This window comes from Macrobrachium rosenbergii, chromosome 56 (genome assembly GCF_040412425.1).
Source record: "Macrobrachium rosenbergii isolate ZJJX-2024 chromosome 56, ASM4041242v1, whole genome shotgun sequence".
Classification (NCBI taxonomy): domain Eukaryota; kingdom Metazoa; phylum Arthropoda; class Malacostraca; order Decapoda; family Palaemonidae; genus Macrobrachium; species Macrobrachium rosenbergii.
Genome location: NC_089796.1, coordinates 20009257 through 20025042, shown reverse-complemented (window position 1 = coordinate 20025042; position 15786 = coordinate 20009257). Strand labels below are relative to the sequence as shown.

The window sequence follows — 15786 nt, the reverse complement described above, 5'->3', positions numbered from 1 at the left end:
GTGATACCCAAGTCTACAGGAGGATGGAGACTGATCGTCGATGTGATGTTCTAAATTTCTTCATAGAAAAGACGAAATTCCACGTGGAAACATCCCAATCCATCCTGGCATCCATTCGTCAGGGAGACTGGATGGTCTCCCTTGACATGCAGGACATGTACTTCCACATTCCCATTCATCAAGACTCGAGGAAGTACCTTAGGTTTGTTTTCAAGAACCAACTGTTTCAGTTTCGAGCCCTGTGTGTTTTGGCTTATCAACAGCCCCACAAGTTTTCACACAAGTTCTCACTCCCCTGGCAAGGTGGCTCCATTTATTTGGCATCAACACCTCGCTCTATCTGGACAATTGAATACTTCGTTCACCCATGAAGGAACGGTACATGGAGGACTGTCGGAAAACCCTATTACTGACGCAGGACCTGGGTTTGTTGTTAAACCTGCAGAAATCCCATCTCCCAAAAGAATAGAGGATTGCCTGAGGAAAGTCATTCTTTTCCTTTCCCTTTGTTCTTGCTCAGCCACCCAATGGATGAGTTTGCTGGGCACACTGGCATCCATGGAACAGTTTGTAAGGTTGGGAAAACTACACACAAGAGCCCTACAAATTTTCCTAAGCATCAGCTGGGATCAGAAAATTCATCAAGACTTGTGCTTTTTTCCGATAATGCAAGAGATCAAGGAGGACCTGTGTTGGTGGAACTCCGCAGAAGGGTTGATGGAGGGAAAGTCTCTTCTCACTGTGAATCCTGACCTAGACTACTACTCTGACGCTTCAGATCTAGGTTGGGGAGCTCTCCTAGGGGACAAAGAAGTTTCCGGGATATGGTCCCGGGAAGAGAAAGAGTTGCACATCAACCTCCAGGAGTTAAAAGAAATCCATTTGGGACTATAACATTTTTCGACGAAAGTCCGCAACGTGACGGTGACAGAGCATGCAGACAACACCATGGCATTAGCATACATCAGGCTTCAAGGAGGAACTCACTTGTTCTCTCTCTGCGTGACAGCGAAGGCTCTGCTTCTCTGGGCAGATCAGAACTAGACCAAATTAATCACATGTTTCATTAAGGGAAGTTCATTGTGGTGGTGGATGAACTGAGCTGTTGCAGGCAGATCCTCCCTATGGAGTGGACCCTGGACCATTGAGTTTGTGCCGACCTATGGAAACTGTGGGGGGAACCATCCATGGACTTATTTGCAACATCCAGGAACCATCGTCTTCCACTGTTCTGCTCCCCTTTTCCAGATCCTCTAGGGTGGGCGACAGATACCATGCTTCAGGATTGGTCCAACTTGGACCTTTACAACTTCCCTTGGAATGATAAGGGAGGTTCTGAACAAGTTTCATTCTCACCAAAACGTCAAGATGACCCTAATAGCTCCGTTTTTGGCCTCAGACAGAATGGTTTCCAGAACTTCTCAGGACTCCTTGTAGACTTTCCAAGGCTCCTTCCTTCGATTCCAAGTCTGCTCAGACAACCCCATTTTAGGAGGTTCCATCAAACTACTTCCACTCTGGCCCTGACAGGATTTCGACTCATACAAGCAAAAGAGTTTTCAAGATGTGCGCCAGAAGCTATTGCTAAATGTAGACGCAAATCTTCCAAAAGAGTCTACCAGGCGAAGTGGACAGTTTTTAGACTCTGGTGTAGAAGACATAACATTTAATCTTCTCAAACAACTATAACTCAGATAGCAGATTTCCTTCTCTACTTGAGATCCTCCAGAGGTGTGTCTTCTTCGACCATTAGAGGGTGTAGGTCAATTCTCAGCTCCATTTTTCGACACAGGATAGGACATTCTTTGAATCAGAATCTCTCTGACCTCATTAAGTCGTTTAACGCTTCCAGGCTTAGGAAGGAAAAGACGTTTTCTTGGAACCTGGACGTAGTCCTTAAATAGCTCTTGGGTCCAGGTTTCGAGCCCCTTCGCTCTTCCTTGCTGAGGGATCTTTCCAGGAAGACAATTTTTCTTGTGGCTCTAGCTACTGGAAGAGAGTTAGTGAGCTCCACACGATGGGTAAAAGGTTTGGATTCTCGCAGGGGGATGCAGATTGTTCCCTCACCCTCGGCTTACTACTGCAGAACGAGAATCCGTCACAACCCTGGCCTCGTCTTTTTACTGTCAAAAGTTTAGTGGATATTTTGGGCACAGGAGAAGAGGAAATGGCTCTTCGCCCTGTGTGCGCTCTTACGTACTATCTCTAAAGGAGTGAGAAAATCAGAGGACCGTCAAGTAATCTTTGATGCTCAGTAAAGAACCCTTCCAAACCCTTATCAAAGTTCCCTCTCGATCTTTTTAAGGGATATCATTTTGGAGGCACACTCCCAGATTGGAAAGGATGCTTTACCTGTCTTGAAGGTTAGAGCTCATGATGTTAGGGCTGTTGCTACCTCAGTAGCCTTTAAACATAAACATACTCTATCCCTCTCTTCTGTTCTACAAGCAACATACTGGAAATGCAAGTCAGTATTTGCTATGCATTATTTGCAAGACATAGAAACGGTCTACAAAGACTGCAGTACCTTAGAACCTTTGTCCATGGCTGGCATAGTGTTGGGCGAGGAAGCGTAGGAAGCATCCCTTCCATCCTTCTGTCTCTTTGCCTTGACATAGGGTGTCGAGTCTTAGGGGAGCTTGGGGGTACTATGTACCTGGAATGCCCGCCAGTTTTTTATTGTTGGGTGGTGGTTATATTGTTTTTTATGTGGTATAGGTGACAGCATTGTTTGGTTGTTCTTGATTGTGGTGCTGCACCCTAGGCAGGGATAACTATTGAGACTTTGTTGGCCTTCGGAAATGTCCTTTGCCACAAAGCTTCAACTAATACTTTGTCAGCTATCGGATTACTCCGCCACGAAGTTCCCACATGAGTAGAGGCACTCCTGGCTATACTGCCATGCCACTACAAGGTTGAGATGAGCACCAACTAGGGGCAGTATCCACCTACAGTTGCTCTCTCACCAGGTAAGGAAACAAGCATTGTATCAATGCTAGCTTATTTTCTGTTCTCAAATTCATTAACCTTTTTAATGTTTTGGGGTACAAGATGTCCATTAACCCCCACCGCCTGTCAGTGTGGATTCAGCTAAGTAATTACTTGGTAAGTTACTTGTATAAAAATTACATTTCTATAATAAAATCAAGTTTTATATATACTTACCCAGTAATTACGGGCGGAGCCCGCCCTCCTTCCCTTGCATGGACATTTAAGCATAAACAAATTGAAGCCCTTGGCTGAGTTGTTCCTCTCTTACCTCAGAAGTGGGCAGGGCTAGTCACCTACATAAACAAAAGAATCATTACCACGAATCTCACATTTAAGCTGCTGTATGAGTAGAAACTCTTAGCTAAGTAATTACAGTACTGGATAAGTATATATAAAACTATTTTATTATAAAAAATCATACTTTAAAACAACCACTAATACATTGAGATACCTAGTTACTTCTGAATTTTCCTAGATCAGTCGCATCATGCATATTGCTAAATGTTTTTTTTTTTTTTTTTTTTTTTAAGATTCCATAAACTCATCTCATCATCAGTTATTAAAGTTTTTAATACTAATAAATCTCACATTAGACCAAATTTATTAGTGTCTTTTGTACAGAATTTTTATTATGTTCAAATTCGTTTTCAGCATATTTTAATTTGTCTGTTGTAATTGTATTGAAGTGTTTGAATTCTTCTGAATGTCATTTTTAAATCTGAACAGGTGAAAGTATATTATCATTACTGTACAGGGAATGCAAGAGGACTGTAATAAGTAACAAATAGTAATTTTAGTATCTTTTTCAAACCAGTCGGTCATTTGATTGATTAATAACCATAGTGGTTTTTCAAGGGGACACGATTCGTTAACATTTTTTTTGTATGTGTGGGCATTAGACAAGTTTTGTCTTATTATTAGTGACTAACACAAAGCTACTTTAAACTCTTCAAACAAATTCCTTTCTCTTTGGAAAATATTTGCCCTGTCAGTGAATAATTTGAAAATTTTTGCAGTCTTCCAATTTCTTTGTGTTCAGTGACAGATGTTTATGAAGTAAATTAGGCTGAATCTGAACCCCAAAACTCTCTTGCCCAACCTTTTAAGTGTTTTTGTGAGCTAAATTTGTGTACTGAACTTCCATGCAATAGGAGAATAGAAGTATCTCATCAAGTGCTGGCTACCACAGGAATTCTTCCTTTGGAAATAAACCAACGGGGCTGAATAACCCTTCTGAAGTAGATGACATCTGCATAAATCACACAGTGTTCGGATCACTCAAAAGCAAGTTAGAGCAGGTGGTGGAAAAACTTGGGAGGATGAGAAGTGGTAGAAGGGAAGACACCCCTGGGAGTGTCAGACCTGTTGGTCACTCAGGGGAGGGAACTCCTGAGGGAATCTGCGCACAGTCCGGCATCATGCAGTCTGCTGATGTCAATGTTGATTTAATCACTTTAAATAAAGATGAAGGATGTTCATTGTGGGTACTGGTGTGGCTTAAAACCATTGCATGGTTTGCTTTTTGAGTGACTGATAAACTACCTGACATCTTGGTTTGCTGCGAGTTCCAGGTCCAACTTATCTCAATAGAAGTAGCAGTGCATGTAAATGCTCTATTTATATCCAAGTAGAAATATAGTCTACTCCATAAACATTCAACTGGTTGCTGTTCATTAGTTTGTGAACAGTTGTAAAACCAAACACTACAATACTTAAGATACCAACCACACTGCTTGATTACATTTGTAGAGAATTTCAGAAAGGTGTTGCACCATATTGGGACATGCGTTTAACATCAGTATAAGTAGTTCACATCCATAAGGATATGAGCTATTTTGGAAATAAGTAGGAATGAAGACAGTTTTCAAGTCCTTGATTTCAGCTTCTTGCTCACAGTGGCTTTGCTTACAACAGAGTAGTAATTCTTTCATTGTCTGATGGCGAACTGGATGATGTGAATGTTTGTGGTCAACATGTTTTTCATTATTAAACTCAAAGTCTAGTTAGGTTTATCATTGTTGATTTACTTCCATGTAATCATAACATTGAAATCTGACAAGCCCTAAGGAGTCAAAATATGACTTGGTGCTGGTTTAAGTACATTGTAATAATACCACTGAAATCTTAAGTTGGTGGTCTTTATTGCACTTTTTTATAACAAATTGTGACCAGAGACTGAGTATAGTACCTCATTAGTTATACCAATAATTTTTTGTAAATTTTAAGATGGCCACTAAAATCATTTGTAACATGTAAACAAATACTGTAGTAATTATTTTTAATTTACACACATTGCTATCTGAAGTATATAATCTCCACTTATGAGCTCTGAAGTTATATTTGTAACTTGAGATACCAAGAACGAAAAAGATAGTCATACTGTTGAAACTGTCACAAAATATGATGTATGCCATATCCAAGATACAGTTTTTATTCTGTGTTTTTGCACTGTTACAGTAACCTGCTTTTTTGTATTTTGGTGATTTCCAAAATTTATCAGAATTATGTCCACTTTTCAAAATAACATTTTTTTTTTCAATTTTTAGATATAAATTACACAAGGACATTAAATCTTGTATAGAGCTAAGTTTGCAAGGTATTTGCATCATCTGTGAAGAATGTTTGGTAGATATGCTTAAATACTGTGACTAGAACACAAGATCTAGTGGCATGAAATGTTTAAAAACAGTTATAGCCAGGCTTTACAGAGTGACCCTTTCAGCTCTAGTGTTTGGGTTTTTGCCGTGAATATTACCAGTTCATCATTAAAAAAAGGAAACCAAACCTCACACTGTTGTTATGAGGAACTAATATTGACGACACCCTTTATAAGGTTTAAAAGTTTAACTTTCAGAGTGTTTTAACAGACATTGGTTAATGTTTCCCAAAGACATTACAGGTTTTCATGACCTAGGTTAATAACTAAAAATTTTGTTGCTTTTGCCTATGCTAGTCCTAGTTGAGGTCAGTTTTTTGGTGTTTTTTAAAGTACCCCCTAACAGTCAATCCTGTATTCTTCTGTCTGATTAAAGTACAGTATTGTGTACGTACTTCAAACTAAAATCATGTTTACTTTAAGTACAGTAGTTACAGCAGTTGGTTCACATTATACTTAATGATTATTACTTTTCTTTTACATACAAAATTTTCAGCAAAGGATTTATTTTACTATGAATATTTCCAAAATCTGCTTAGCATTCAATGAGACACAAACCTTCATCAGTAATTATTTAATCAGAGGATAACATAGCACTATCAGTTGCTGTTATTACTAGTATTCATGAGCCGTTTATGATTGAGGGTAATGACGTTTACATTTTTATAAATGACTTTGGTCAGAATTTTTGTTGTGACAAGGAGTTATTATTTTTTGCACTATAAAGTTTGTTTATTCCTTTGTAATTTGGGAACAGGGAAGCCCTTTCATAGTAAATTTAGACAGGGCATGATTTTAAATTTGTCATTTGACTAATTACAGTGATGGAAAATAGGCATTTTATTTCAATTTTGCTCTTAATTTTTTTCTTAATGTACAATCAACAGAGATGGTACCACATGTTATGCTGATCAAGATGATGATATCATCTTTGAAGATTTTGCTCGTCTGCGGCTTAAGGGGGAAACAGAGGCATAATTCCTGTCAGTGAAAGGTAAGGTCATGCTATGTTTTATGTGACATAGAAATTGTTTTCATTACTGTATTAGTAATACTGTATTTACCCCAGTCACACCTTAGAGGGTTTTCGTGAGATCAGGCAGCTAGGTTAATTGAGACCAAAGGGAAAGAAATGTAGCTGGGATGAAGAGGTGATACCGCAAAGAATCCTAAGTACTGGCTGCTACATGCCATGCCAAGCCCTCTGTAGACAGTACTTAGTACCTCTCTCTGGGCATTTTATTGAAGATGCCCCCCTCCCTCACTACATGTATAGGAGTGGGTAGCTATCTTCCAGTGTGCTTCTTGCATATCACACTGTAAGCATTCCATTGCATTTCTTTTAGTGCTTTACTTCTCTGCCAGTAATTATTATCATGATTTGATCAGTGCGTGGTACTGGGTTATAGTTATTCATACGAAACCATGAGTCACATAGAGTCCTCTCACAGTGTCCCCAGACTCATGAATTTTGAAGTATTAAACAGAAGATTTAGAGTAGTTATGAGTGACTTCTTCCATGGAAACTTATAACTCATGAGTAGGTAGTAGTTATTCACCTCATTGTTTTGAATGTCTCAGAGATAACAGAATATTTGGATAAAAAAAGGCATATGGTGTTGACAGTCATGTATCCAGGGAATGGCATTGATATTAGGGTAGCCCACAGAATTATCAGTAAAATGTCAGTGCGTAAAAAGATAACAAGAAAATGTCTGGCAAAAGGGGTGGGTCAATAATAACATCAGCAGAAGAAATTACAGAAGTTCCTTTGTAAATGTGATAAAGATGAAAGGGAGGTGGAGATGCTTGGGCATGTTCACACAACCCAACAGAGAATTATATGTGATATTGTTAGGTGGGTTCCTGTGGGACCTGACCTGTTTGAATGAGAGCTGTGAGAAGGCAGGCTGGAGAAAAGATTAGATTTATGGAAGATAAAGCACTGGAAAAACATGAGTGGCAGAATTTTGTAGAAGCCCTTTGTGTCATGTTGCCTGGAGGTTATTATGATTTCAGGCAATTATGGTTAGCTGCTGACAGTGTCCCTGAGGTGACTTGCAATAGCCTTGTCTCCAACTACTTGCTTATACTTCGGTGCATAATTGCCAGACTCAGATTTTGTAGATGGCATCAGCTGTTAATTGCTGTTCATTTAATTAAAAATGTCTCACAGCAAGTTGGACAGATACTTTCATGCCTCATTAGTATTGCAGTGTGACCTAATATCGGGTAATCATTTTTCCTCCTCAGTTTAAGAATTGTGTGTGAAAATAGGTCTTTCCCCACCAGGTTGCTCTAACATGTTATGAAAATTACCATGATGTAGTCTAAACATATCTGTGCCTGCAAAAAGATAACATTCCAAATTTTTTCAAGTGCAGACCTTACAATTTACCTGTTCTTAATATTCAGTTTGCACAGTAGAGGGATAATCATGCACTTGAAGAGAGTGTAGTTGAATGCAGATTTTGTAATTAAGTGAAAGTATTGCACTTGAGCGAGACCAATCCCCCATCTTGTATGTTGCACCAAATTACTGCAGCCTTCCTTTTGTGTTAGAGGCATGGGAGTAATTAGGATATGGATTTTTCCCAGTGCTATTAGAAATTTGTATTCAAGGATCAGTAAATTTTATTATTTGGTGGCTGTTTTGAACGCCATCCCTCTTTTCCTGCCATTTTATGTGTAAGTACAGCACTTTTATCAGGTTGGATGACAGTAAAGGTCTGGCTGGATTGTAAAGCTACAATAGTTATAGGGACATAGTTTTTTACGTCTGCAATACAGCTCTGATAACCCACACACACAGGAACACAATTGCCAGTGGCATCATAAATCATAATGACTGTCCTTAACAACCGATAATTACATAGCTCTTAACCTTTATGAGGATTCATAAAGAAATATCCAAGTAGGTACCATACATCTAAATGATTTACAAGTATTCACACTACCAACTTGAAAATATGGGTACAGTACTTAGATCTCCCATAGAATAAGTATGGCATAAGTAAAATAACAGGTTGGTTTTTTGTATGAATATTTACAGTATCTTGTAACTGGATTATTTAAGTAGAGTACTGAGTGTTCATAACTTGTAAAGGTCTTAGAAATAAAGCTAACTGAATTTTATTCAGTGTATTGCAGTTTTTTTATTTTAAGGTATTGTGGTTGAATAAATTAAAGACCATTGAAGATTCTAACCAAAATGTTTTTGAGTGATTTCCTTTCAAGATTTGACATATGCTGTTCCCTGAACTTTGGACACAGTTGAACTCTTAATACTGATTTTCATTCTCTGCATCCTTGGGTTGGATTATATTTGTTAATCTAGCAGATACCCAAGGGTTAAATGGGTGCGGCTAATGTGAAGACCAGACAAAATTACCTCAATTTGGTGTTGTACTTTAAGTAGAGAAGAAACATTCTCACCATGGATTTAACCTATTTTTATAGGCTATAATAAGATTCATTATTCCATAAAGTCTCATATTCAGTATTGGATTTATGCGTAAGCTAGACTATCTACATTTATGCTTTGGAATGTATGTGTATGGAACCTTCTGGTGCAACTGTTTATCAAAAGGCCTCCTAGCTTTTTATAGCCACAACCCTCACCAAAGCTTTTTGAGATATATGGAATGTTTTTTTCATCTATTTACTGAAGGTTCTAATCTTGAATAGATAATGGAAGAGGATAGCCAGTACAATACTACTGTATTTTACTATCTTGGTTTTCTTGGGGAAGGGAGTAAAGATCTCTCCCTTTGCCGTGTCAGTTAAATGAATGCGTAACACATTACCATTTTTTAATTTAAGGACTTCATCTCAGCTGAAGGACATATATTTGTTCAGCATTTTCTCCCACTAGTTTCAGGAGACTGTTGATTCACAGGAATGATGCAATTGTCAATGTCCCAATTGATTGGAAAAAAGAAGGCAGCTATCCTGTGTAATTTCTTAATTACACAAATGATTTTGCTTAATCTGCCTGAACCGGCATATGGTCCAGGAGACCACAGGACAAAAGACTAAGTTCCAAGAAGAATAGACAACTTTATTATTTCTTTGAGTCTAGCATAGACAATTTTCACTCTGAACTAGACAAAATAACCATATTCTTCCTGAATCTTTTAAAATTTCTGTCTTTGTAATGCCTTTTTATTGGTTTTAGTAACATAAACTGTATTCTGTTTCTTGCCATTATGTGATGAAAGCATCAATACCCACAGAGGCACAAACTTAGCAGTAGTTTAATCTTCATGTAAGCTTAATTGGACTCTATTTTATATCTGTACACAAATTCAAAGGGTTTTCTATTTTTTACAGGTTACTGAAAATTCATCAGATTGAAGCAGTATTTATTAAAACATAATAGGACAAATCGTTAGCAAATTAATAACTACATTAGGAGCAGCACTTATCTCGTGGATAATACAATATAGCATATGGGTACTGATCACAAGAAGAAATTTGTACATCACATTATGCATTAATTATGCATCCATCATCTCCCATGTGAAGAGCCATCAATTCATAATATTGTAATAGCAGTCTTACCATATTGTAAGTGTATAACTGATGGAATTGCCTTGTAGTTAATGTTGATAGCCTCAGCTAAATGCCATCAGTACTGCTTTATTTATTAATTTTTATCCTTTTGTTGCCTATTTAAGAGCAAAGTGGGATGCCCTAGGGCTTAAAAGTAATTTATTGTACTGGTAATGACAGCAGCGTTTTTGTAAAAAAAATTTCAAGAGTATTTTGTTGAAATATTTGAATAATTTTGTATTAGATATGATGTAGTTGATTTTTATTAATATGCCCGTGACATTAATTTGTTTTATTTTTAGCTTTTGAGGTAATTCCTGGATGAGGACAATACTGTTAATAATGATGTTTACCTTGTAGTTTTAGACATTCAACAGAGCACAATCAAAGGTTTTTATGGGAGGAGTAAGTAATATTAAAACAGATTTCACTATGTGAGCACTAAACATTTGCAACAACGAAAGTTCGGACTATTGGCTTGAGAGGTCTTTGTATGACCCCAGTACTTGCAATGCTCCAAGTTTATATAGCCAAATGAGAATTTTGTAATGAGTCCAATAGAGAGTTAAAGCTTGCTTTATTTTACCTTGTCATAACATATTAAAATTTTACAAAGTAAGTTTGGGAAGAATTTCACTTTGTTTGAACTTTTTCTAAGATTTCTTTGATAATTTCTTATTTCTTGTGTATTCTTTTTTTCATGTGGTAAAGATGGTAGAAGAAAATTATGCCTACCTCTCTTTCATAGGAAAAATAAGTGAAGTAACCCCTAATTACAATGAGAAATTGATGGTAAGCTACCTCACCACACATGTAGATTTCTCTTATAGAGTAATGGATATTTTGTGGCGATATTGTGTGATAACAGTTTATTGTAGGCATGTGTGAAAGCATTCCAGTTTTGGAAGCGTGTGAAATGGTGATCGTCCTTCATCCATAATGTTAACTACAGTGCGAATATAAGTTGTTTTAAATTTAAATGGGAAAAATCTGGCAAGTTCAACAACCTTGCAATTTTGATAAGGTAGTGTACCTCAAGAGTATGACTGAGTTTCGTATGTGCTGCTCTTGTCTCTGTAAATCCTCATCTGTATCAAATCATTCGATTGCAAGGAACATGTTGATGTAAAGAATATTTGTCTGTAAATCAAAAACAGTTTTATACTCTGTTTTGTTTTTCTCTTGTCAGCAAGTCCTGTGCATATAGTATATAGGAGGAACCCCTAATTGTGAATATGAAAATAATGTGTACTGTATATTGAAAATAAAAGAATACAATTATAGAAAAGACACCCCATGAGTGTATTTTTTTAAACAAAAACTGATGATACTAACTTGCAGTAAGTACAGTACGACATACACCCATCCCTGATAGTATTATGCAGAGTATGGTATATGACCACCCTTATGCAAAGAGGTTGTTTAATAGAGCCTAACATCCTGAGATGAAAATATTGTGCACACAAGTTGGGGGACTGGAGTAAAAGATATCATACTAGATTTAAATGCCATTACAAGAGACAATTTTTTATATTCCTATAAATACCTATTGTATTTTACTGAATTTTTTTTATATTATCCCATATTTTGTCAAACTTCTTTTTTTACAAGACATTATGCTTTGCAGATTTTGAATCCATTCACCTTTTCTTAAGTGTCTCCAAGAATATTTCCTGAAGTCTGTAAAGCTTGAAGAGTAATGTTAGTCTTGAGTGTTCCTTACTGTAGATGTCCAATAGCAAATATTTCAATCTTTTGTAATGTCTAAAATGTGTAATTACTTATTCCATAGGTGTGTACTTTACAAGTTTATATTAAGTTCTCAAGCTTGGTTGGTTCAAAAGCTTAGCCAAGCTCTGTGCATATGTTTTATGCATTAGATTTCTGTCGTAAAGATATTTTTTGGCCACAATTTAATTGGATAGTACAGTACAGCAAAAAATCTCTTTAGTTTATTTTAACAATGCGCACTTGGAGATCTAATCTTGCTTTTCATGCTTTAAATTTCCAAATATCAAATTAGATATTCTTTCAACACCAAAAGACCAGAATGGAACCTCATGACTGGATATTGGCAGAAAAGTAAAACTCTTGATTGCTGATGACTTTCCATCTTTACCTCCTATATTTTTAAATGGCTCTAATATTATCATCATCATCAATTTCATCACGTGTGAACCAATTGTTTGTTGTAACGTGCAGTTCTAACTCATCCTATTCTTTTATTTCAACACTCATTAATGTTAAGTAAGGTGTCATAATCCATCTTGTGTGTGTCTTATGAGTTGTGAATATGAATTGTTAAAAAAATACCTAAGAATTAAGTTTGCATTCAGAGTAATGTACATGTGCAAGATAGGCATATAGTACCTGCTCCTTCTTGCATCCTAAAACATTCATATTTCTGACAACATTGACTTAAGGGTATGGGAAGGAGATTCCAAAGATATTGGCCTGTGGTAATGATGGGGATTTTGTTTCATTTTTGTTTTTACGTTCCTATTGTTGGTAGTCAAATCCAGGGAGTAGATATTGTGAAGTACTGTTACAAATGAGTATCTCAAACTGAGGAATGCAAGTCATAAATATAAGATACTGGCGAGGGCATTATGTAAATGAATATAATATTACTCACTCATACATTATTCACTTGAATTAATTTTAAGTCTTCATATCATGCATCATTTATTGACCTGAAAGTTTATATGATTTATTTTTTTAGTGATTCAAAAAGGAAACAAGAATGTGTTAGCTTAATGCCGTGTACTGCTTGATGCCTACCATTATGTTTTGAAGTGCACAAATGAAAGCACAAGTTTTCAACCATTAGTTTTTATTTGTATCATCAAAGCCATGACCAATACTGGTATTGTAAGATTTATTTTTAAATTTTATTACAGTGCACAACAGGAATACTAATTTATCCTCAAACATTATATGTGACTTGTGAATATCACCCCAGTTGTGTAACTGGAATTACAACTATTTTTTACGTTTTGGCCAAAGAAATGAGTTTTTGTTGTTCTTTTTGGTGAAAATTGTATTGTTTCCTCGTATTGTTTTGTAATGGTTGGTATCTAAATTAGTCATAAACCATTCCTTTCCCTCCATCTTTGATTGTGCATTGGAATAGTATTCCTGGGTAAATTTTTTTCATTTGAATATGATCAGCCAGTAATCTCCACCCAAATAAAGTTTGGTGAATAAACTATTTTGTACTGTATGTAGTTGTAATAATGTAGAAAAACATAAGTGTATGTTTTTCACCTGCTATTTCTTCTTGAACATATTTATAAATGGAAATATTTTGGCTTTTTGTACAGTCCAGTATGTAGATGTGGGATTTCACACATACACTAATTGATATATGATGTTATTGTATACTACCACTGGGTGCATTGTGGATCAGACTCAAAAGTTGTCTTCATCATGCATAATGATTCCTTTTGTTATTGATACCGTAAAGGCATCTATCAGAAAAGCAGTTTCAAAAATTGTCAATGTATATTTGTTTGTACACGCTTGTGTATGTTTGTGTGTTGAATTTCAAATCTTTTAATGCATTATGAAGCATGTTACCTGCATCAGTGTTTAGTAGATGAAAATATGCAGAATTTATTCAAATGCATTAATGTGGTGATGTGAGATTTTTATTTCAAGAGTCCATGAGCCATTCACCAATGTTTCTACCTCATGTGCACTCTCAATCACTGAGTCCTTTCTTAACACATCATCACTGTGTGTGTTCTCTTGCTTGAATCCATCCAAATTATAAAGTTTTTGTAACAAAGTATGTAATGATGCCTTTTTTTCCATGATGTCATTGGAAATCATCTGGCAGTAAATTCTTCATAAATTTACAATTCAAGTGGACAAGCTCTCCTAAATGCATTGTACATATGTTTGTCATAATTGTCTATAGGTATTTTGTACCAAACAAAAGACAGTTTTCATTTTGATGGGTTAAAATCAAGAATTTTATGCTTGGAGTTTTTTAATCGTTACAATTTACAAGTAAAATAACTGCATATAGAAAATGAGGAGTATCTTGCTCTAGCTATGCTCATTTTCACTTGAGATATACCTTATATATACAGTATATATATTCATATAATTTTAAACATTAAATAATGCTGTGTAAAGAGCTACAAATATAGGAACAAGGTAGTCAGAATTTACATATTTTGAAAACTAAAAACTGTATGTATGCTTTTCTACGAGTATCTCCCATTCTTTAGCTCCTCTGTATATTGGTACAGTACCAGTTTACACAAACTTTTGTCTTGTCTAAAATTTGATTCAATGTACAGGATAAATAGCATTGGTCACAAGTATGTCCAAAAAATAAATACTTATTTTATGTCCTCTGCATAAGATATTATTTTATGTATTTTCCTATATATTTGTGTATAATAATGAATAAATGTAAGTGTACTGCATGAGGTTTATTTACCTTTATAAAGTTTAAGAGTATATTATGACTATGAGCTTGCTGTATACTGACATAATGGGGAAGCTTTCACTTTGTCAGTCCCTATCAATGAGAGAGTGCATTGTTGAAGTCAAATGATCCACCATTATGTCACCATATATTTATATCAGGTTCACCATGCCATATTTATGTGATATGTTTAAGCCATGTGATGATCAAGATGGTCCTTGAACCAAGAGGGATTTGTTTTCTCCTGGTTTGAATCTAATATCTCCTCTTTTTCATTATAACTTTAAGCACTTTCATATTTTATCAGCTTTTTCCCACTCTGTTTTTCAACCACTTCTTTGTTCAACAGTGGGCTTTCCCTAAGTTGCATCTTCAAGTTCCCATTCTAAATGTCATTTGATTTAACTTGCACTCTTCATGCAAAGCTTTCATTTGATATCAAAGGTCTCCATCTTATTTCCAATTTGTGAAAAATAAGTTTTTGTTAGCATAGAAAATAGGCCATGTTTACAGTAGCTTCTTCATAGTTATCACTGGTCACAGGTTTGGACTTGTTCTTCCCAGCACAGGATTGACACAAGTTTTGTATCTCTGGTAATCTCTTGACGACATGAAATTAAATGTTTGTTATGACCAAAAATGTGTTCTACCAGACTTTACTAGTGGTGGTACTTCAAAAGACACTACCTTCATGATTTCTCTCTTTAAAGGGGTGGCTTCCAAAGGTGTAAGCCTCTAATTCCCAGTAAGTCTTTCAGGGTGAGGTTGCTAGCCCCAAAAATAAAAAATAAATCATTGACTTAGTCCCTAAATAAGATAGGCAATAGCCTTTTTTTTTAATGACCTGCTGACAAGACAGAGTAGACAATATATTGCATGGAAACATAGAAGAAATATATAACAATGAAAAGAAACCCTTTATCAATATAATATTGCCATTTATGTATATCTTGGCTTCAGTCTATTCAGCTTGAATGACTATACCTTTAAATTATTTCATATCAAAATCACGTAAGGTACATTATTTCCAAAGTTGTCAGTCATAATTTTTCTTAATTTATAACTAATTTCCGTAAATTCACTAACTAGTCATAGAATCCAATGTCGATGAAATCCTCTGTAGGGATTTTGCCTAAAGAACCTT

The 15786-nt window shown here is 35.8% G+C and overlaps 1 protein-coding gene across 1 annotated transcript in view; it reads left to right on the top strand.

Moving 5' to 3' along the window:
• Positions 1 to 14636, top strand: part of krz (beta-arrestin protein kurtz) — a 242100-nt gene extending 227464 nt beyond the window's left edge. The window contains exons 12-13 of the mRNA XM_067099997.1: positions 6535 to 6641; positions 9980 to 14636. Coding sequence (XP_066956098.1) covers positions 6535 to 6625 — 91 coding nt within the window. The 3' untranslated portion in view covers positions 6626 to 6641; positions 9980 to 14636. The remainder of the gene's footprint in view (positions 1 to 6534; positions 6642 to 9979) is intronic.
• Positions 14637 to 15786: the final 1150 nt, after the last annotated feature.